Consider the following 23,851-nt stretch of genomic DNA (forward strand, 5'->3'; position numbering starts at 1 on the left):
GTTTAATATAGTCATCGTTCATGTACCTGGTTGTTTTCGCTTCGTATTTACTCTTCTTTCAAGTATAAGACCTTAATCGAAATACCGTATGACACAAACAGTTCGTAGATACTTTCTATCGTGTTATCGGAGGTAAATATATAGAAAAATAACAATCACTTCTATATATATACCTCCAAATAATCCATTTAGTCATATGGTCATAATAGCCTCTGGGGTTCCCCAGGCACTGATGAAAGCTGTAGACGTATCGAAGAGTTTATTGAAAAAAATATCGACGGTCTAACAAATCCGACAAGAAAAGTGCTTGGAAAGAGTACATCTCAAAAATTAATTCCAATATATCCTCGAAGAAAGTTTAGGAAATGATTGGTAAAATCAGTGAGAAAAGAAAAACAACACCATCCTCCCACCTCATTAACAAAGATAAAATCTTTTCTTCAACATCCGAAATAGCTGACGCCTTTGCCAAAAATTTAGCTGAAAATTCATCCGTCAAAAAAATTAAAAAGATAAGGAAATGAGACGTTTAAATTTTAAATCCTCCAATACTGAAAGTTATAATAGGCCTTTCGAGTTACCAGGACTGCTCGAGGCCCTCGAGAAATCAAAGGACTCGGCAGCTGGATCAGACAAAATTCCAGGATATATGTACACAAAATCAAAAGCTCATACCAACATTTGGCATCAGAATTTCCAAATTTTTGCAGGAACTTAATATAAATTTCGACACAATTGACAAGTACACCGTATCGGATGTACTACCATGGCTCATTCAAACACCTGATATCAATATCTACATGAAAGGGCGAAGTCCAGTGCATTACACGAAGAACACAAATCCTCCTTTCGGGAGTGTATTAGGGCTTTCCCTGACCAAGTTCTACACCGACAGCTGAAAATATGGTGATAAAGTTGCGGCAGCATGCTGTTCATATAATCATTGTTCCTCCATCCGACTCCCGGATGTCGCCTCCATTTTCTCTGCGGAAGCATGTGCTATCGGTCTGGCTCTTGACCATATCGAAGAACACTGCATTGAAAAGGCAATCATCTGTTCTGACTCTCTTTCGGTTCTTCAGTCTTTGAAATCAAGAAACACTTTAATCCAAAATCTGTTGATCCGAACATTTCGATTATTGTCTAAAACTTAAATTACTTATCTCTTGATTGTTAGTCATGTGGGTATAAAGGGGAATGAAAACGCCGATAAAGGAGCTAAGACTGCTCTTCGCCTAGCACAAACAGATTTGAAACTACCTTATATTGACTTCAATCAATCAATTCAGTCAGCCATCAAAAACCATTGACAACAAAGGTGGTCTACCGAAACAAACAATAAACTGTTTAAAATACAACCTACACTTAATTCAAACTGTCCAGTCGAAAAAACCACAGTTCTTTCTCGGCTCCGAACTGGACAAACACATATTTTACATATTCCTATATATTGAGAGGGGAGTATCCTCCTACATGCCATGTTTGTGATTCTCTTCTCACAATGCAGCATATTTTAGTGCAATGTTTTGATTTAAAAACATACGAGATAAGTAATACGATGTCTTCGGCATGTACACTTTGTTCCATGTCGTGAGACATAATCGTATTTTCAATTCAATTTCAAAGAAATCGGTATTTTAAACAAAATATGAACGTTTTCTCATCTTATCATCGTATCAACTCTACATTTCATCGTTTCATCAACATTGTGCATGAGTTTTCTCATGTATTTTATCCAAAACTATTTTATCCCATACAAATCTTACTTGCCTTTTTCTTATCCTGATCTTTTAGATGTAATCATTGTTTAAATCCGGATATTTATTTATGACTTGTAGTTTGGCCCTAAATGACCTTAGTTGTCGATGGACCGTAAAACGCAAACAAACAAACAACTGTTATTGGATGTCCTTGTGCTTTGAAGAGTGTTTAAAACCTTTATCAGTTTTTTGTTTGTTTGGTTTTGTTGTTGTTGTTTTTTTGTGGTTCATTAGCATCCATGAAAACAAGGAACAATTCTACACAGTTATATTTATATTCCTTTTTCTTCGACGTTTCTTAATGTGTTTACTGAATGTATGACATTGTATTCATTGATCGTCTTTGCAATAGAAGGCGCAATGCATTACAGTGTATTTATGAAATGAGAAATGAAGAGTTTGTATCAAGATAGTTCGGATCCTGATGTTGGTCATGATCTCAAATTAGCGTGGGGTGGTGAATCATTTAAATGTAATTACACACAAGTATGATAAAGCATTGAACAAGAAATGTAAAATATGGTTATTTAAAGAGTTCAATGAAAGAAATTCATTCAAAGTTTTTTTTTATTGATCATTGAACATGTATTTGTTGTTACATGTAGAAAATACCAAATCTTTACAGGTGGAACGGAAATAAGTACGACAGATCAAGAGTTGCACTTTACTTGTATTACCATGTGAAAGCTTAAGTGGTGTTATTTCAAACTGATATACGGATGTGAAACGTACATGATATTCGGATCTTAATGGCATTATACATAAGAACTGTAAAATTCAATCAGCACAAAGATGTCTTCAGAGTATATACATCGATATATTCATAGAAACTGACTATTCTTATATATTACATAGTAACACAATAACAACAGGTATTGTTCAAGCTTTATTGCAGTTTTACACTAATTCTTATATGATAAAACATTTGAATATGCACAGTGTATATCTATAAAGGTACCAATAATAATAATTCCTTTATAGAGATAAATGTTGTCGGATGATGTGTATTAAGAATATCCAACGTTAATCTTTCACGTAATTTTGCGTCATTACCAGACATATAGAATTATATACAACTGTATTTTACGGTCACGACCAAATTGTTGATGAATTATTTATTACGAGTGTAAAACTATTTATAAAAGTTTTGAGTATAAAGATATATCATTCAGTAGTACAGAAAATACAAGCAATTAGTATATATTTACAAAATATAAATCAACCCACTTTAGTTTTTTCAAAAACAAAGACCTTCAACAGATTACGTTTCAACATTTTTTTTTAATTAGACGCCCGCGCCGTTGATACCAATGTCAACATTTTAACTTGTATTCTTGTTTATACTTATGTATAATACAAATATATATATAAAAAACCTTTTGCATCAAAATGACAAACATCTATACTATAGAATATACAAAACAGATGTAAACATTGCACAGTCAAACAATCACAAACAAATTATACAGGCAACACATAAGTGATATTAAGGACAGAAAATCCTTACAAAATGTCCCGATCAATCTGTTAGAGATTCGACACGCATGGTGTCGCTGACGGTTCGCCTCTTCCGCCCTACCTGACAGGCCAATTTCTGGAACTTCTTGACCGGCTCGCTATCGTACGTCCTACGACGGACCGCCTTAGCTGTGACGGCTTTGAAGATGGCAGCAAAGAACTCCACAAGCTCGCCTATTGTAATGGCGGACAACCCGAGCCAAAGACCCAGCTGCCCTCCGATGTCAGAAATCAAGTTCTGGGACTAAATTAAGCAGAAACATTAGTTTGACGGTAAAAGGTAAAAATAATATTGTATAGGCACAGCTGCTGTTTAGTATGTGAAGAGAAAAACAATACATGCTCAATGTTCAGAAAATATAAATATTAGTGAAAGCAAAGAATAATGAAACATTGACGATGTCAAACTTGTTTGCCAGTACCGGTATATTGTTGGCTCATTTTCACTTTCATGATATATTAAAAGATTGCTTTCACTGACCTCGTAGCCTTTTTGCTGTTCAATCTTTTCGTAGACCAGCTCCTTGAAGAACATTTCCATTTTCGCAACATTGTTTGACCTAGTTAAAGGTGAAATAGGAATTAAAATTATTGAACCAGGTTTGTAATAACCATTGATTCATTATTACCTAAACTATGAAATGAGAAGACTATATAAGTTGATACCTTTGCCTATTTAAGAGATATGAAAAAACGTGTTTTAGTTCAGATTTTTAGCCCACCATCATCAGATGGTGGGCTATTCAAATCGCTTTTTGTCCGTGGTCCGCCGCCGTCCGTCCGTCCGTCCGTTAACAATGCTTGTTATCGCTATTTCTCAGAAAGTACTGACGGGATCTGTCTCAAAGTTCATATGTAGGTTCCCCTAGGCCCCTAGTTGTGCATATTGTATTTTTTGACCAATCGGCCAACAATATGGCCGCCAGGCCGCCATCTTGGATTTTGATAGTTAAGGTTTGTTATCACTATATCTCAGAAAGTGCTGAAGGGATCTTTCTCAAATTTAATATATAGGTTCTCCTATGGCCCTAGTTGTGCATATTGCATTTTTGGACCAATCGGTGAACAAGATGGCCGCCAGGCCGCCATCTTGGATTTTGATACTTAAAGTTTGTTATCGCTATTTCTCACAAAGAAATGAAGGGATCTGTGTCAAATTTCATATGTAGGTTCCCTTAGGGACCTAGTTGTGCATATTGCGTTTTGGGACCGATCAGTCAACAAGATGGTCGTCAGGCAGCCATCTTGGATTTTGATATTCAAGGTTTGTTATCGTTATTTCTCAGAAAGTACAGAAGGGATCTGTCTCAAATTTATATGAAGGTTCCCCTAGGGCCCTCGTTGTGCATATTGCATTTTGGGACTGATCGGTGAACAAGATGTCCGCCAGGCAGCCATCTTGGATTTTGATAGTTAAAGTTTGTTATCGCTATTTCTCAGACAGTACTGAAGGGATCTTTCTCAAATTTCATACGTAGGTTCCCCTAGGGCCCTAGTTATACATATGGCGTTTTAAGACTGATCGGTGAACAAGATGGTCGCCAGGCAGCCATCTTGGATTTTGGTAGTTAAGGTTTGTTATCGTTATTTCTCAGAAAGTGCTGAAGGAATCGTTCCCTAATTTAATATGTAGGTTCCCCTAGGGACCTAGTTGTGCATATTGCATTTTTGTAGCAATCGGTGAACAAGATGGCCGCCAGGCCGCCATCTTGGATTTTGATAGTTAAAGTTTGTTATCGCTATTTCTCAGAAAGTATTGAATGGATCATTCTCAAATTTCTCATGTAGGTTCCCCTAGGGCTGGGCCGTAGTTGTGTATATTGCGATTTGGGGCCGTTTGATCGACAAGATGGCCGCCATGGAGCCATCTTGGATTTTGATAGTTGAAGTTTGTTACTGCTATTTCTCAAAAAGTACTGAAGCAATCTGTCTCAATTATTTTGAGTAGTATGTTTGAAAAAGTTTAAAAAGTAGAGAAAAGATCCATCTTTCCATTGTCAGACATAGATCATTCTTCGGTGGGCGCCAAGATCCCTCTGGGATCTCTTGTATGCGTACAACGTTGTCATAAGTGTTTCATATATATACCTTATAAGTTAGTCAATAATTCTAAAGAAAACTTTCTTTAACCAAGGTTGTCCTTGATGAATTTCGCCTAGCCCTACTTACTACATTGATAGAAGCCGCCATTAAATGATGGTTTAGATCGACACGAAAAACAACACCATAAATTATAACCCTATCTAAAATATTGACTTTGGACATTCTGCTCACACTTAAAATTGAGCAAATAAGGTACTACTGTTGTCATGGTTATCGCAGAACAAATAATGAATAAGTTAAGCACACGCACGCTAGTCCTTTCGACATACTCATCTAATTTGGCTATTTCTTCTCTGAAACTAAGCAAGAGATAGCACTCATAATGCAATGGTAGTATCGTTATAGGGTGGGGATTCAAAATTGTACAAATGATGGGGCTGACCCCCAGGGAGCCTGAGGGGCGGGGTCAAAAGGGGTCAATTTGGCTATTTCCATATAAACGACTTCTCTGAAACCAAGCATGGGATAGCACCCATAATGCAATGGTAGCATCCTTATAGGGTGGGGATTCAAAATTGTACAAATGATGGGGCTGACCTCCCGGGGCCTGACGGGCGGGGTCAAAAGGGGCCAATTTGGCTATTTTCATATAAACGACTTCTTCTCTGAAACTAAGCATGGTATAGTACCCATAATGCAATAGTAGCATCCTTATAGGGTGAGGATTCAAAATTGTGCAAATGATAGGGCTGACACCCCGGGGGCCTGAGGGGCGGGGTCAAAAGTGGTCATTTTCTATATAAATGACTTTTTCTCTTCAACTTAACATGGGATTACGCTCATAATGCAATGGTTACATCCTTATAGGGTTTGGATTCAAAATTTTGCAAATGATGGGGCTGACCCCCCGGGGGCCTGAAGGGTGGGGTCAAAAGGGGTTAATTTAGCTATTTCCATATAAACGACTTCTCTGCAACTAAGAATGGAAGAGCACTTATAATGCAAAGGTAGCATCCTTATAGGGTTGGGATTTGAAATTGTACAAATGATGGGGCTGACCCCCGGGACCTTAGACGGCAATACATGTAGATGCGAGGTCAAAAAGGTCAATTAGGCTACTACTTTCATATAAATTACTTTGTCTCTGAACCTATGTATTGGATAGCATATTTGTATGGTATCAATAACATCATTGTATGGTTGTGATTCAAAATTAAACTTTGGAAGTAAATTTTGCTGATTTTTCTAATTGTCAGAGTCTTGTGATCATTACTAACAAAAAAACAGGTGAGCCATACAGGCCCTCTGGGCCTCTTAAGATACACGCAACACACTGCATACATGGGAGGCCGTCCTTACATGACCATAGCTGTTAATAGGACGTTAATTAATCAAACAAACAAACAAACAAACAAAGTAATCAGATTGACTTCACTTCAAGTTTTACTGGTTAATAAAGTATATATTTACCGACTCCTGAGTTTATCCTCTTCCATGAAATCTACCGAGGACTTCATCAGGCGACTATCAAGGCTTTGCTAAGAACATAAAATGTATGATAAACATAAATTTATAAAGTGAAGTATCATGTTGCCAAACGTTTGTATCTACGTGTAACGATACAATCAACTGATTGTTCAGAAACAGACAGATATCTAACAGCTCTGAAGTTAGACTTATATCAAGTTATCTATATTATTGATAAAAGGGGGCGACGTAAACCAAAATTTGAAAATGAGTAAACAAGAAAATGATAATGATGTGAAGGTTCAAATTTTCTGTAATTCAAGCGTATTTAAGGCATAATAATTTTTATGAACTCAAGGAATAATAATTTCTATGAATTAAAGGAATAATAATTTTCAAGTCATTTTCAAAATTGAAGGACACTTTATCTCTGGATTGTATCTGCTTTCATTTTATTTGAATTGTCCTGTGTGCTGAGAGAGACTCCTTTTTCCAGAAGGGAAGGTGGTATGTCATAATACTTACTGAGTATTGATTAGAGGGCCAGGCCGCCATGGAGATGTAGGATTGATACTTCTTCTCACTGCAATAGAAAGAAAGATTGTATTGTGTGTTACTTACAGGTAAAGTACATATTGTAAATCACACAAATGATTTCAAAGGTATAAACCGTGAACATTATCATTATTAATATATATATGTGTATATATATATATTTGTTTATTTATTTATTTCATTTATTTATTGAATTATTAGTGTTCTCTAAGAAATACATTATACAAAATAATACCTGCATGGATCAGGACATTTATCGCCACAAATGGCCATGTTGCACATGGAATCTCCAAGACAATCAGCTGTAAAAATATACAAATTAAAACTTCAGAAATCAAAGTGTTTACTGCGTTTTAGCTATGAAAGTAAATCAGCCCTGCAGGTAGGGCGTTAGAACTGTACCTGCTGCCCCTATTGCATGATCGTAAAAGGCGACTAAATTTAGAATCTTTTCTCTTCTTCTTAACTGACTTTATCTTTTCTAATGCCTCCCTTGGCACCGCATCACTTTTGGCCTTGGGTTGAGCGTTCGCCCCTGTGAGGAAGGCTCTGGGTTCTGTCCCCTGGCCGAGACACACCCAAGTCTATAAAAGTGGTAGTTTCTTCTCCTGCTTAGCGCTCAGCAAACTGGGAGTGGGACGACTGGTTCGCCCGTTGTCAGTATAATGTGACCGGATGGGTTGTGTTGCTCGGTGTCTTCGGCGGGATGCTTCAGTGATATAGCACTATAAAAAGAGCAACAGTTCCACAATACAAGAAGACACAACATGAATATACCGCAGTCTCTCAAAACACGCACCTCGCACAACATACACGCAACACACCGCATATATGGGAGGCCGTCCTTGCATGACCATAGCTGTTAATAGGACGTTAATTAATCAAACAAACAAAGTATGGAAGTAAAAACTAAGACCGGGATAGATCTTGAATTCTATACATGAACTCTTAAAATCGTATATTTTTTACATAACAGACAATCACATGATTAATTTTCTCTGAGGACATGTTAGGAAATGACAAATGATGTACAGTATTAATAGCCTAATACTTGTAATGTCCTGTGTTCTTGTGCATGAATATATGTTATAATTGTCTTTAATATGTTGACTTCAACAACAGGTTTTTGTTGGATTTTTAGGCCAGGATGCCCTAATGTTGCCGTGTGCCGTGCGTAAGACTATTTATACAAAAGCCTACTCCTCCTTAACCCTTGAGTTGATTACATACATATTTGGTGTGAGACATCATTGGAGAAGGACAATCATATTTTATATAAACGAGTAAGGTCAAACCCCTAGAGGCGGATGAGCATGGCCCCGAAAGTGGAACGAACTTTCCTTAATTTAAGATTTAAAATCCAACTCCTTCATCGTCGGATGAATGGCAACCAAATTTGTTTGGAAAGGGCAAATCATATTTCATATCAATGAGGCTGCTCAGACCACTAGGTCATGAGTCAGATGACCGTTAAAGCCCATAGGCCTCTTGTTTATAAGTACTACATACTGACAGTGTCGTTAGACACGTCGCACGTGATCGCCCCCTCCGGAATTATGTAATAGGGCACAGCACATTTGCACACATCCATGACGTTGTCTTGGTAACACGATTTGAGGCATGGTTGTTTGGTGTATATCGTGTCGAATTTCTCTCTGTAGTAGTCCGTTTTCACACCCTTTTCAGCACACCCTGCGTGTGGCGGGGGAAGGCGGGTGATCCGAATCTGGAATTCAAACATTTCAACAAAATTACAATGGAATTATCATGTAGTGTTAAATATATACATAGGTGTACCAAGATGTTTATCTCTATCTTTGTGTTTTGCCAACCATCATCTGATATATTGACCAATGCATAAAATATGTTTTATAGACTTCGTCAAATGGTTATTTCGTCATGAAATGTTCCACTGATTGAACAAATGAACTACTATTATTTTTCGGCTATACTTAAAAACACACTGCCTTTCCGACTCTTAATTGGAATGTAAAACAAGATTGATAAGTTTGTAGAGTCACAAAAGTTATTAGCGTTCCGTTTATACTACACTTATCAACACATTCTGAAACGCGGGTCGTATTATGTTTCCCGCCGTTGTCATAATTACCGCGCGTTAGTTGATTATGATCGCGCTAGACAGCAAAACAGCGAAACGAATCTTCACTTTTCAAAAAGATTACGAAAAAAAGCTTGCATTTGTTGGTGCTGTAGCCTCGTCATAGGTCATCGATATAAATTTTCTTACCTAATTAATGTTTTTTACTATAATATTATTTCTTTGTTTCGGAAAGGCAATGGGCCTTTCATTGTTTCTATGTTTAATTCAATTAAGCATTGATGTCTCTTTTTTTTTTAATTTTATCGGGTTATGAAAAAAAAAATTGTTTGCAAACTGTGTGAATCCGCGTAGCGGATTTTCACAAAAGTTTGCAAATAATTTTTTTTTCATAACCCGATAAAATAAAAAAAAATGGTGATATCAACACTTATAATTAATTTTATACTCTATTTGATAAAATGAAGTATGTTTAAATATAACATTACAGTAGTTTTTCAAGGGATTTTTTTAACCAAATCAATACGCAACGTCAATGTCTCTATTGTGACGTCACGATAACGTCGGGGTTTCGCGCCATTCTCGGATGATTTTTTTTCATAGTGGTATACAAAAAAAGTATTGGCCAATCAGAAAGCCAAATTTGGTATGAAAACAAAGAAAAGTTAATTATAGTGGTATGATAATTTCATTACAAAAACAAAAAAAGAATTGTTTCCGAAAAAGGAGAATCATGTTATTTATCGAAAAGTTTCATATAATGAAAATATTCTTTTTTACGACTCGTTTCATGAAAGTTACTGAATACTGTAACCTTAGTGATGATTAAGAACACAATAAAGGCAATTTCTACATTATCTTCCTCATCAATTACACATAGAAGTCTTCAGTGAACAGGCTCCTCCAATTATTTTGTTTGTATGATCTATTTAGTTTACAAAGTATGACAGGTATTTGGGGAAATTGTTCGTAATAGAATATACCTGTCAAATCAACATTACCTTGCTCATTAAAAAAATCCTCATAAGATTGAAATTCTTTCCGTTTATCTATTTACCTCCTGTAACCCCACGGACGTGAGGAACCCTGGGGCGATGTAGAAGCCGTCATCATCCGGTATCGGGTACGATCCCCTCTCGTGGACGTGGACACGCAGTCCAGCTTCCGGTGCTAGGGCCTCCACGTACTCGTCCTGTTCCACGTTAAACTCCAGTACTAGGCCTGTAATAGTCATCATGAACGGCTTTAACGAAAATTTATTGTTTCTTTTATTGATTTTCGTCTCATTTTGCATTGATGAATTAAACCACTTCAAACTTAAAGGAAGGTAAAATAGGACAAATAAAACGAAGGTTTTATTTTGTTTTCGAATACGTGCAGTGTAACACAACCTTGAGGTCAATTTGTTCTGTGGTCTAACGTCACAAATTTATGAAGATGTAAAATAACATAAACTTTCTTAAAAGCTACGGAAAATTATATAAATATTATCTAAGGAATCTGCAAACATTGATCTTCAGGCTTTCAAAAAGAACCAATAAAAATCAATTACAAAATGTATAAAATGTACGGTAAAAATGTAGGTTCATAGTAATTCCCCATTATCTACCGTGAACCAACTTCATTTCGTGTCTCCGCGAATAACAATCTACCTTATATTTATTGATAGGGATTTCCTTTCGAGTTTGTAATGCGCGAATTTTATTCTTCGAAGACTTGTTTTGAAATGAAAATTGTCAAATTTATTATAATCAGACAGATATTGTAACGATGAGTATCGTCGACCGCGATAGTGCAGTGGAATGCTTATCGCTATTAGTAGGTTATTTTCCGGGTTTTGTGGGATAGTTATATAGTTGTAAAAATCTGTTGTATAAGAAATTGAATTGATGGTATAGGTATATACCATTATGAAAAAAATCGCGACATTTTAAAACTGCCTTATTGTAATTTTATCTTTTAAGTCTAAATCACAACATTTTAAAACAGCCTAATTGTAATTATATCTTTATAACCAGCTATACAAAAGGCCAAACCTCGATTTACTGCTTTGGTCAATCGTGTTTGAAATGCAAGAAAGACGAGAGAAAATATTCTGAAGAGATTGTTACAACTTTACTTCGCCTTTCTTACATGCTAATATTCCAGCAATACCTATGCTGTCAGTTCCATGCATAATGTTGTTTGTAAGATATTCAATGACAGAGCCTTCTCTACCTTCATGATTTAATTAAATATGGTAAAACTCATTAAGGCAGTAATCATATAATCAATGGGGCGTGTAGAGTTTCTAACAAAACATGGTATTTATTTAAAGACATTACACAAACGGACATATCAGTGATTATCAGGAAATGTTCGCTATTACTGTTGACATCAATTACGGTGCACGGTTCTTCACAGGCCCTAGTCCACTGTGTAAATATGTCGATTCCGTTCAAGAGTTCAACGGACAATTAATGAAATGCTTTTTCGATCTGATGAAGCTCTGACCAAATAAATATAAAATGTCATTTTTGTATTGATTTTCTTGGAAGCTTTGTGTGTATATCTGTTGAGTACATATCAGGTTTGGCAGGTTCTATTAGTGTGTTTATAGGACCGGGTTCGACAGGTACATGGTAGATAAACATTTAGCAGGACATATCCATAGTAAGGTTCTGTTGTAGGTATTCACTGAAGGACAATAATGTAGCTCCACATCTTTGTGAGTATTAAGTCAGTGTGTCGTAACAAAAGTCAATACCAGTACAGTATGTAATGTGATATCAGATCGTGTGTATCGGAAGGATAAGCGTTGATAAACTTCTCGCATTGATGCCCGTCATTCATATTAACCTCGTAAAGCTACCATGTTCTAGTGTGATAGTGACTCCTCCACATTACCGCTTGACTTATTTATATATTAAACACTCACATGTATATTTCTAGTATTTCGTATGTAAGGAGATCCGATCTCAAATAAAGATACCCTTCAAAAATCGAAAAGAAAAAAAATATGTGTTATATACATATATAATTTAACGATAATTTTATTGTTTGCGTGAACACATTTTGTGTAAAAACCTCGCTAACAAGAAACATTGAGTGTTGGTAGAGTAATTGTTACTTGTTAGGTCATCTGACCGAAGGTCAGGATGACCTATTGTCATCGTGTTTCGTCCGTCGTCGTGCGCCGTCCGCCGTGCGCCGTGCGCCGTGCGTCGTGCGTAAGACTATTTATACAAAAGCCTACTCCTCCTTCATCCTTTGATGGATTTCATCCATATTTGGTTTGAAGCATCATTAGGGAAGGACAATCATATTTTATATAAATGAGCCTGGTCCGACCCCTAGGGGCTGAGGGGTGGGGCACCAAAAGGGCAAATTTTCTTATTTTAAGCTTTAAAATCCTACTCCTCCTTCATCCTTGGATGGATTTCATCCATATTTGGTGTGAAACTTCATTGGGGAAGGACAATCATATTTTATATAAATGAGCCTGGTCCGACCCCTAGGGGCTGAGGGGTGGGGCCCCAAAAGGGCAAATTTTCTTATTTTAGCTTTAAAATCCTACTCCTCCTTCATCCTTGGATGGATTTCATCCATATTTAGTGTGAAACATCATTAGGTAAGGACATTCATATTTTATATATTTGAGATAGGTGTGACCCCTAGGGGCTGAGGGGTGGGGCCCCAAAAGGGCGAATTTTCTTATTTTAAGCTTTAAAATCCTACTCCTCCTTCATCCTTGGATGGATTTCATCCATATTTGGTGTGAAACATTATTGATGAAGGACAATCATATTTTATATAAATGAGCTTGGTCCGACCCCTAGGGGCTGAATGGTGGGGCCTCAAAAGGGCAAATTTTCTTAATTTTAGCTTTAAAAACCTACTCCTACTTCATCCTTGGATGGATTTCATCCATATTTGGTGTGAAACATCATTTGGGATGGACAATCATATTTTATATAAATGAGCCTGGTCCGACCCCTAGGGGCTGAGGGGTAGGGCCCCAAAAAGGCAAATTTTCTTAATTTTAGCTTTAAAATCCTACTTCTCCTTCATCCTTGGATGGATTTCATCCATATTTGGTGTGAAACATAATTTGGGACGGACAATCATATTTTATATAAATGAGCGTGGTCCAACCCCTAGGGGCTGAGGGGTGGGGCCCCCAAAGGGCAAATTTTCTTAATTTTAGCTTTAAAATCCTACTCCTCCTTCATCCTTGAATGGATTTCATCTATATTTAGTGTAAAACATTATTGGGGAAGGATAATCATATTTGATGTAAATGAGCGTGGTCCAACCCCTAGGGGCTGAGGGGTGGGGCCCCAAATGGGCAAATTTTCTTAATTTTAGCTTTAAAATCCTACTCCTCCTTCATCCTTGGATGGATTTCATCCATATTTGATGTGAAACATCATTGGGGAAGGACAATCATATTACAAATGAGCCTGATCCGACCCTTAGGGGCTGAGGGGTGGGGCCCCAAATGGGGAAATTTTCTTAATTTTAGCTTTAAAGTCCTACTCCTCCTCCATCCTTGGATGAATTTTATCCATATTTGGTGTGAAGCATCATTGGGGAAACACAATTATATTTTATATAAATGAGTCTGGTCTGAACCCTAGGAACTGAGGGGTGGGGCCCCAAAAGGGCAAATTTTCTTAATTTTAGCTGGCTCACTTCCTGTTTTAAGGTTTCAGTCTCCGATCTCAATAAAAATTGGTCTATAGGGGTTTTAATTGATGCCGAACAACATGCAAACATTTTCGTAAAGATTTTGGTATTCCAAGATGGCCGCTGGCCCACTTCCTGTTTTAAGGTCTCAGTCTCCGATCTCAATGAAAATTGGTCTATAGGGGTTTTAATTGATGCCGAACAACATGCAAACATTTTCGTAAAGATTTTGGTATTCCAAGATGGCCGCTGGCCCACTTCCTGTTTTAAGGTTTCAGTCTCCGATCTCAATGAAAATTGGTCTATAGGGGTTTTAATTGATGCTGAACAACATGCAAACATTTTCGTAAAGATTTTGGTATTCCAAGATGGTCGCTGGCCCACTTCCTGTTTTAAGGTTTCAGTCTCCGATCTCAATGAAAATTGGTCTATAGGGGTTTTAATTGATGCCGAACAACATGCAAACATTTTCGTAAAGATTTTGGTATTCCAAGATGGCCGCTGGCCCACTTCCTGTTTTAAGGTTTCAGTCTCCGATCTCAATGAAAATTGGTCTATAGGGGTTTTAATTGATTCAGAAGGGGGAACTTTAGGTATGGACAATCATATTTTATAAAGGACCGAGGTAAGACCCATGGGGATAGTATGACCGAGGTCCAAAATGGGAGCTTTGCTAAAATGGCTTTAAAATCTGACTCCTCCTTATATTAATCCTTGAATGGGTTTCGACCATATTTGGATGAAGGGCTACCAAGTTTGTTCAACAAATGACATTTACCTTTTTCAGAAACTTACATATTCAACTAAGGAGTTCCTTGTATTGTTTATATTAATCGTTAACCAATACTTTATACTGTGACTTTGTTGTTTTGTGCCATGAGTCAGATGACCGTTAAGGCCCATGGGCCTCTTGTTAATGTATGCAGCAATTCCTGGCCATTCTATGATGCCACCATCAAAGCTAATTTAAAGATAGGAAATCAACACGACACATATTCAAATATTTCTTCTGGAAATAATCAATTGTGTAAATGTTTATAGTACTAAACAGTTAAACACGTAAGTATTTATTTAACATTACACATCCTTTTATTTGATATGATTCGTTGTTCTGCAGTCACCATTTTATCCCTATATTTCAATTATCCCATGGCGATCACTTTAATGTCTATAATGGGAACAACCAACTAAATAAAAAAGCCCTTCGAAATGGCCCCTGTGTATACAAGATTGAGCCCAGGATAGAATTTTAACCCGGCCGCTCACTGGCTGGCTAATTATGAATTTCAAAAGTAAAAATGTTTTCTGACAGGTAATTATTCCTAGATAACCATGATATGAATTAGGAAAATCATATTGAGATTTAGGTCCCCTGCAGGTAGGGCGTTAGAATTGTACCTGCTGCCCCTATTGCATGATCGTAAAAGGCGACTAAATTTAGGATCTTATCTTTTCTCTTCTTCCTAACTGACTTTATCTTTCCTAATGCCTCCCTTGGCACCGCCTCACTTTTGGCCTTGAGTTGAGCGTTCGCCCCTGTGAGGAAGGCTCTGGGTTCTGTCCCCTGGCCGAGACACACCAAAGTCTATAAAAGTGGTAGTTTCTGCTCCTGCTAAGCGTTCAGCATACAGGGAGTGGGACGACTGGTTCGCCCGTTGTCAGTATAATGTGACCGGGTGGGGTGTGTTGCTTGGTGTCTTCGGCGGCATGCTTCAGTGATATAGCACTATAAAACGGGCAACAGTTCCACTATACAAGAAGACACAACACGAACATACCGCAGTGACCGGGTGGGGTGTGTTGCTTGGTGTCTTCGGCGGCATGCTTCAGTGATATAGCACTATAAAACGGGCAACAGTTCCACTATACAAGAAGACACAACACGAACATACCGCAGTCTCCCAGTACACTCACCTCGAACAACATACACGCAACACATCGCATACATGGGAGGCCGTCCTTACATGACCATAGCTGTTGATAGGACGTTAATTAATCAAACAAACAGTAAAGAGGACTTACCCATGAGTGGTCCTGGATACATGCTAGTCGCTGATGTCTGGTTGTTCTTATGGTGGTTAAACGTGTAACAGTTGCCGTACTTTGAATTATGTGTGTAGGTAAAATTCCTGGAGAAAAGGTTCAAAGAAGATGTATGATGTTGGATTGGTCAGTTCAAATAAGGTATACGATGTATAATTGGTCAGTTCAAATAAGGTATACGACGTATGATTGGTCAGTTCAAATAAGGTATACGATGTATGATTGGTCAGTTCAAATAAGGTATACGATGTATGATTGGTCAGTTCAAATAAAGTATACGACGTATGATTGGTCAGTTCAAATAAGGTATACGATGTATGATTGGTCAGTTCAAATAAGGTATACGATGTAGGATTGGTCAGTTCAAATAAGGTATACGACGTATGATTGGTCAGATATGCGATAGAAAGTACACTTATGTTGAAATAGAATACAACTAAACCATTTTAACAATATGCTATTACTGATGTGGACGCCGTTGGTGTTTCGCAGTTATAGTATATATACAAAAACATAGTAAATGGTAAAAACTCCTAAATATTCCACCTTAATCAGTTAATTCACTATCAAAAATAGCTCTTCTTCTTTTTTTTTAAAAGTTTTTCAAAATTGTTTTTCCATCGAGATTGGATTACTTTATTCTTAGATAACATAAATATATTGCATTAACCATAATATTATGTAGTTTTTATTTTGTGATTGGTCTTTTTTTACTATAATTATTATAATTGGATTCTTCTTAATCATATCGTATTTGAGGTATGCTGAACTTGTTTTGTTTAATCAAACATCATATTTCGTGTCAAAAGATCTGTTACAAAAATAAAACATATAACCCGGTAACCTTCAAAACTTAATTCACCAATGTTCAGACGTTTTCCATCAAAACAGTGCTTTCATTTTTTATTTTATGTTTTTTGAAGTTCATTTTCGTAAATCATATCATTAATGCCTAATTTACTACATATTACTCCTTAATGTGTGTCATTCATGAGTAAATATGATGTTATCCTATCAACAACTTGACCGGATATGATAATTATATTTAAATATTCTAAAAATTTACTTGATATTATATCTTACTTTTCTGAATATTATACTATTATAACTTACTTGACTGAATATGACTATGCTATCTTACTTGACTGAATATGATTATTCTATATTACTCGACTGAATATGATAATTACATCTTACTCGACAGAATATGAATATGCTATCTTACTCAACTGAATATGATACTTTGCTATCTTACTCGACTGAATATGATACTAATCTATTTTACTCGATTGAATATGATTTTATGTTATCTTACTTGACTGAACATGATTATTTTGTCTTATTTGACTATGAATATGAATATGAATATGCTATCTAACTCAACTGAATATGGTATACTTGATTGAATATGGTACTATGCTATCTTACTTGACTTAATATGATCTTGACAAAATATAATAATATGTTATATAATTAACTGAATATGACACTATGCCATCTTACTTGACTGAATAAGATACTATGCTATCTAACTCGACTTAGTATGATACTATGCTACATAACTGACTGAAAATTATATTATGCTATCTTACTCGACTGAATATGATACTTTGCTATCTTACTGGACTGAATATGATACTATGATATATAATAGACTGAATATGATACTATGATATATAATAGACTGAATATGATACTATGATATATAATAGACTGAATATGATACTATGATATATAATAGACTGAATATGATACTATGATATATAATAGACTGAATATGATACTATGATATATAATAGACTGAATATGATACTATGATATATAATAGACTGAATATGATACTATGATATATAATAGACTGAATATGATACTATGATATATAACAGACTGAATATGATACTATGCCATCTTACTTGACAGAGCACGGATACCCGCCGTATGTACATGACATCAGGAGGTCCTCAATCTGATGTCCGTACTGCTCCAGTTCGCTCTCCTCAATACCGGCCGCGAACCCAGCGTACGACAGAGTGTTGATGATATCGGAGGACTTGGTTTTGTAGAAGGCGTTGGCCGTCTGGTGATCAGACAAAGCGTCCCACACATTGAAATTATTTTCCTTCATCCTTGCAAGTACGGCGGCTGAGTTTGCATTCTCTGTCGTCCCAATATTGGCCCATGTTGTACCGGATCCTGACGCTGGTTCAGTAACTGTTGGTACCGTGGATGTTGATGAATTCCAATCACTTGTTCCTGAGCAAAGGACAAGCACAAAAACTTCATGAATGTTCATAATACATAATTTTGCGAGCTCATATTTGAAATAACAGTTTTTAGTAAACCAAAGATTACACATTTTGACATATCTAAAAACTAAGCGAAAACAGACATGCCGTTTTATGAAGGTTTTTTAGTTTAATTATCAATAATTAAAATAATTATCAATATCAAATTGATAGAACTGACTGAAAAAACGATCAGGGCCATTATGAACTGGTGTTGGGCCGGTAATGAAATGGTAGTTTGGCAGTAACACATGTGATATTATCACCACTTAAAGATTGATTCCTAAATTTATGTTAGGTAACACAACCACCCAATGCTCTACCTAAAATTCCATTTTAACATCTAAGAGGCTTGTGAATGAGCAAGGTTGCAGCCATCCCTTTGTTTCATCAATAACTGGGTACTTACATAATTACATATAATTAGGGGTAATCATATCTGAGCTCCAGAAATACGGCGCTTAAACACAATTGAACCATTTGTATTTTTGTGTATTGTTGATATCGCTATTATGGTGATTATGCGAATTTATCAATATTATTGCTAAAATTCAGTGAAACCAAAACAACAACGTTTACAGCATTATTCCTTGAGTAACACGAGCGTAACATGGTTTATGCATTCCTGCTTTTTACAAAGTAAAATAATAGAAGTGATACTGCACATAGAATTCCAGATTTGCATATTACAGAGTTATCTGCACTTGCGGGTAGGTACTGATTGTGAAGTCATTTTTTTGCGAGCGTTACTTCATACTTTTCGGAGAAAATGACGTGAATTGCGCTCACAAAATAATGACGTAACAATCGATACCTACCCGCAAGAAAGCCAACTCTGTAATATGCAAAGACTGATATGTGGGTCTAGTCTCATTGCTGACTTTCCGTAGTATGTACATTTAATAGACCAGTTATGGCAATGTGAATTTAAATAATTATAAGGACAATAGGTAAATCATCTGGAGTTACCTCAGTTGAAGCGGTTGTACAACATCCATTTTAACATATAGAATATTTTCATAAAATGTATCAATTTCATTGATATAATTTTCGCATTATTTTCAAAGGGCACACATGAGCACAAAAGAGCGTCATAAAAACATTTGCTAGAGCTTTCATTTGGTGTAAATCTTTTTGATTGCCTTTACGAAACTGACGAAAAGTCCTGAACTGTTTACTTACCGGTGTTGAACATCATTTCCCAAGCTTTATCGTACAGGCTGTCGTCTCGTTTCACCTTTAGGAAATCGTCCTGCATGGTCCGGAATGGCGATTGGTCTATCATACTCCTTCGGAGTGGATTCCTGTTACAGATTGTAACGCTGGGAAACTCCATGGGTGTAGACGACACCAGCTCTATTTTCACGTCCACTGGGTGTTTGAAGTACTTATCCAAAAGCCAGTAACATTGGATGCCGAGCCAAGACAGCATTGCGACAAGGACAACAAACCAGATTATTCTTTTGATGATTGAGTTCGCCTTGTGGATTCTTGTCAATGCGGTGAAGCTTGTTTCGTTCATAAAAATATCAAACCTTTCGTGAATTGTCATAGAATCTGTCGCCGGAGGGTCAAGACCGGCCTGTTTTCCATTTTTAGTAGCTTCTTTAGGCATGGGGTCTGTTTCGTTCACCTCCGGCGGGGGCATAACGGTCCTGGGGAAAACAGTGGGTATTTTCATTGTTCAAAGTTAAAATCAAAATGACCTTAAGAAGCTGATGTTGAATACACGTCACTTCGAGATGAATATGACTGCATCATATGCTAAACGTATCATTTAAGTTCAAGTAATATTTAAACATCGTGTCGTATAAAGAAAAGAAAGAAAACAAATGAAACAAATCGGGTTTTTTTCCGTCATGTTAAAAGGTTTCGATCTCGTCGGCTTTTGTTAAACTTTTATTTAAACAGACATATAATATGGATATCTCATTCGTGCCTAATGGTCCTGGCATGTCGTCGATTGGTCAGATCATGATGAGGAGATAATGCCCATCAATATCTATTACCGATGTACCTATCATTATCGCTCTAACTACGTCACAATTTACTAACAGGTCAGCCGCACTTTATCACAGTTACCTGGACTCATTTAAACCGTTAGATACTGCTTCCGTTCCTAGGACTCAGGAGAGTTTCACAATATACCCTCAATAACAAATTCCATAAATGCTATTGCTATTAATCATCGCAGAATAACTGGGGAAGTATAGATAATATGGTGTTAATAGAATCAGTAGGGTGTCTCCGAAACCCGAGCCATGTCTAATTCAGTTATTAACGCCCCTTTTGATAGTATTACATTAGTTTGTGATACTGAATTGTTCTTATTTGTTTTATTTATGATGCTTTTGTGTGTAGATACAGCAAATATCAATTATGCGTCAATACACAAGGCGTACACAGCACTGATTGATGAAGGGGTAATGGACAATAACAGGTGAAATCCTCCATCCCAGGGTCAATCTAATGTTAAACTCACTTCATTAAAACAGCACCCATTAACCAATTGCAGTATTGTGTTACTGATATACTGTAGATATTTCGTCCATTTTGTGTGTTATATACCCGTTACGTGTATCCACACTATACCATTTCTAGGCTTTGATAATAAGATTAATCTTCTTTTATGTGTCTAATTAAATGTGAAGTTTGCGAAGAGATAACAAGACCCTTACAGTTTTGACTGAGCGAAATATTTGACATCCTATTTTTTGTTCGGGTATCTATTAAATTCCATAAGATGTGATGAACTAAGCTGTAAATGTCATTCAAATGGACGGACAAACTTGAATGATGCATTATAAACATTTCTTACTACAGAGAATTTATGCAATGTTAAATTAATGTTTTATGCCATTGGTATGTTTAGATGGAAGTATACCTGCAGAATTCACTTTGCAATTACTAATAACACTTATAAATGTCAATTGGAAATGTAGACCACAACCTGGCTTTATGTTTTGACCATAAGTACTCACTGTAAATATGATAGTTTGGTAGTACTGCCATAACTCATTCCATGCTCTTTTTTGTACTTTGGAAAATTTGTAAAATTAAAACAAATGCATACTTAGTATTGAAATTATCAAAATGTTAGTAAATTTAGGGGTACGTATTTGGATTCTATATTTAAAAAATCGAATGTAATAAACGGTTGGCTTTACGCCCCATTAACAGTCATTTAATGGCTGCCTCCAATGTATGCGGTGTGTTGCGGTGAATGAATATCGTTGTGTTTGGGAGGCTGCGGTATGCATGGTAAAGGCCATGTAGAATGAGAGCAACATACTTGTTATGTTTTTCTATTCATCTGAGTCTAATACATCAGAGCTTTTGAACTACAAGTATTGATAAGACATCTGTGTTACGTCACATTTACATGTCCGTTATCAACGCACGTGTCACATTTTAAAATTAAATTTTAGTAAAGTTTAAATAGCATTTATTTTTACTTTTGTAGAACCTCAAATATTTTATATGATTACTATCAAAATAATTCCATTAAAATTAAATTGATATTTGTGTTTTATTTTACACACTGCCAGATACCGTCCTTACCTGATTAAGCTGGATGTATGACGATTATCTTGTTAGACCAAACCAATTTTATAATATGTTTTGTTCATCACCATTGTTTAATGAGAAAGGACTATATATGGTTTTGGCTCTGTTTTGATCCCCATATTCATAGATTTTAAAGCTATGTTTTAAGAAATTTTAAAACGTGTTGTATTGACATGTTTGGCACATTCCTGGTTCATTGGAAATGAAGTTTTCTAATTTTGTAGCTGTAGTTGCCAAGGTAATCATCTGTCATTTGCATATACTATTCGAATTAGTAAATTTTGCCAGTTTGCCCATATTTTTGTCTTAGAAACAATAAAGCGCAATCTTTAAGAAACTTAATGTTTATTGGGAAAATGTTGGTACCTCTGATAGATTCATGTTTAAAGGAAAATTTGTTCAATGATGCGTTCTATGGTTTATGAAAAGACAAAATTTTCACTTCATTTTCATAATTTCTGCACCTTTTGGACGGTTATCATAGTATCTGAAACTGTAATTACACAACTAATATGCCTATTGTATAAAGGATGCACTCGATATATGAAATTCAACAATTTATTCATTAAATTACCGGTTCGAAAAAAATTTGATGGATTTGGAGGACAAAAAGGACAAAAAAAACATACATAGATCATTCCAATAACTAAATTACTACATTGACATTTTTGTATTATATGAAACACAATATGAATTTGATAGTATGCTACAGTGAATAATGAAGGAACTGTTTAAAAGATAACGTTCAAACAAGGAAACGATTTCAAACTCTGGTACAAAGACTAATGAAAACAATACCTTATAAATAACAGTTCAGTAAATGATGAATGATTGACAAAAGGAAACATTTTAGGACATAACTCAAATATTAAAGATTAAGAAGATGTTTTAGGGATAGAGCACATTTCTAAGGAAAGAGCTATGAACACCTACTTTCCAAAACAAAAATATCTCAAGTTTCTCCATAACGATAATAATAGATGAAAATGCTGTATATATTGAGTTTATAACATCATAACAAATGCTGACGAAACTACGTGAACGAAAAAAGATTAATTCTACCGTTTTGGCGTCTGGCGCAGCACATGACAGTAAAGAAGACTGCGGGAAACATAAGACGACCCGGATTAATAAAACTATGATTTAATCTATTTTAATTCAATTGTTCACAAAATGATGAAAGTATAGTATTAAAGGTAAGTGATAACTTATGCCTCTGTACAAAATAACCAATCGTGTTTTACACTTCCAATTTAAAAGCCTTTTCGGAAAGGTAGTGGACGTTCAAATTATGAAAAAAGAACAAGGCACCAGTTATGGTAGATATTAAAAGTACCTCCTATACCAGGACATTGTTGACGATAAGAACAGCAAACTTCATTTGTAAATAAATGAACCAATGGTAATTCAAAACGTAAGTAATACCTACCAATGATGATAGGAAAATTAACTATACACCCTGAAGCCGGAGCGAGAAATCACCTATTTGTTAGAAAGTTCTTTCTTATAGAGAAATGACTTACCTCACACGGTTCTTGTTCAGCATCATGTCTCAGTTCCTCAAGAAATCCTACAACAATTTAATGTGAAGATAAATCCATCAGTATCGTCCGATTGATTATCCTAGTACCAACTCGTGGCCAGTCAACACAGAGGAAACGTCAATATCGGCTCCTCATCGGTAAACATAGAATCACTGGTCATTCAATACACCTATTATAGAATTAATTTAACCGAAATTAATCATCAACATCTCAATACCGCATATCCTTTGATAAATTAATCAATTTATTTTGTTGTAATATAGGTAACCCGATAAAGAAGGACTATATCGAATTGTAAAGACCAATTCATGATTACCATGTAGTGACACTTCCGTTGTGCCT

The 23,851-nt window shown here is 36.0% G+C and overlaps 1 protein-coding gene across 1 annotated transcript; it reads right to left on the reverse strand.

Moving 5' to 3' along the window:
* Positions 1–2,633: 2,633 nt before the first annotated feature.
* On the reverse strand, positions 2,634–23,630 carry LOC138332993 (amiloride-sensitive sodium channel subunit beta-2-like). The gene is made up of 11 exons (XM_069281082.1): positions 23,489–23,630; positions 19,581–20,053; positions 18,027–18,366; positions 16,093–16,199; positions 10,460–10,623; positions 8,853–9,069; positions 7,579–7,645; positions 7,314–7,371; positions 6,792–6,859; positions 3,760–3,838; positions 2,634–3,522 (listed from the first exon to the last, which is right to left on the reverse strand). The coding sequence occupies exons 1-11, from the start codon at positions 23,512–23,514 to the stop codon at positions 3,280–3,282; spliced, it is 1,842 nt and encodes a 613-aa protein (XP_069137183.1). The 5' UTR covers positions 23,515–23,630; the 3' UTR covers positions 2,634–3,279.
* Positions 23,631–23,851: the final 221 nt, after the last annotated feature.

Source organism: Argopecten irradians, chromosome 10 (assembly GCF_041381155.1).
Source record: "Argopecten irradians isolate NY chromosome 10, Ai_NY, whole genome shotgun sequence".
In the NCBI taxonomy this organism is placed as follows: domain Eukaryota; kingdom Metazoa; phylum Mollusca; class Bivalvia; order Pectinida; family Pectinidae; genus Argopecten; species Argopecten irradians.

What these genes read in the sequence shown, in the direction of transcription:
- LOC138332993 (XM_069281082.1), bottom strand. Translation starts at nt 23,514, where the DNA reads ATGATGCTGAACAAGAACCGTGTGAG. An exon ending in GTATCCAGGACCACTCATGG is followed by an intron (nt 10,624 to 16,092) that starts GTAAGTCCTCTT and finishes TGACTATTACAG; the next exon opens with GCCTAGTACTGGAGTTTAAC. An exon ending in AACAGCAAAAAGGCTACGAG is followed by an intron (nt 3,523 to 3,759) that starts GTCAGTGAAAGC and finishes TGCTTAATTTAG; the next exon opens with TCCCAGAACTTGATTTCTGA.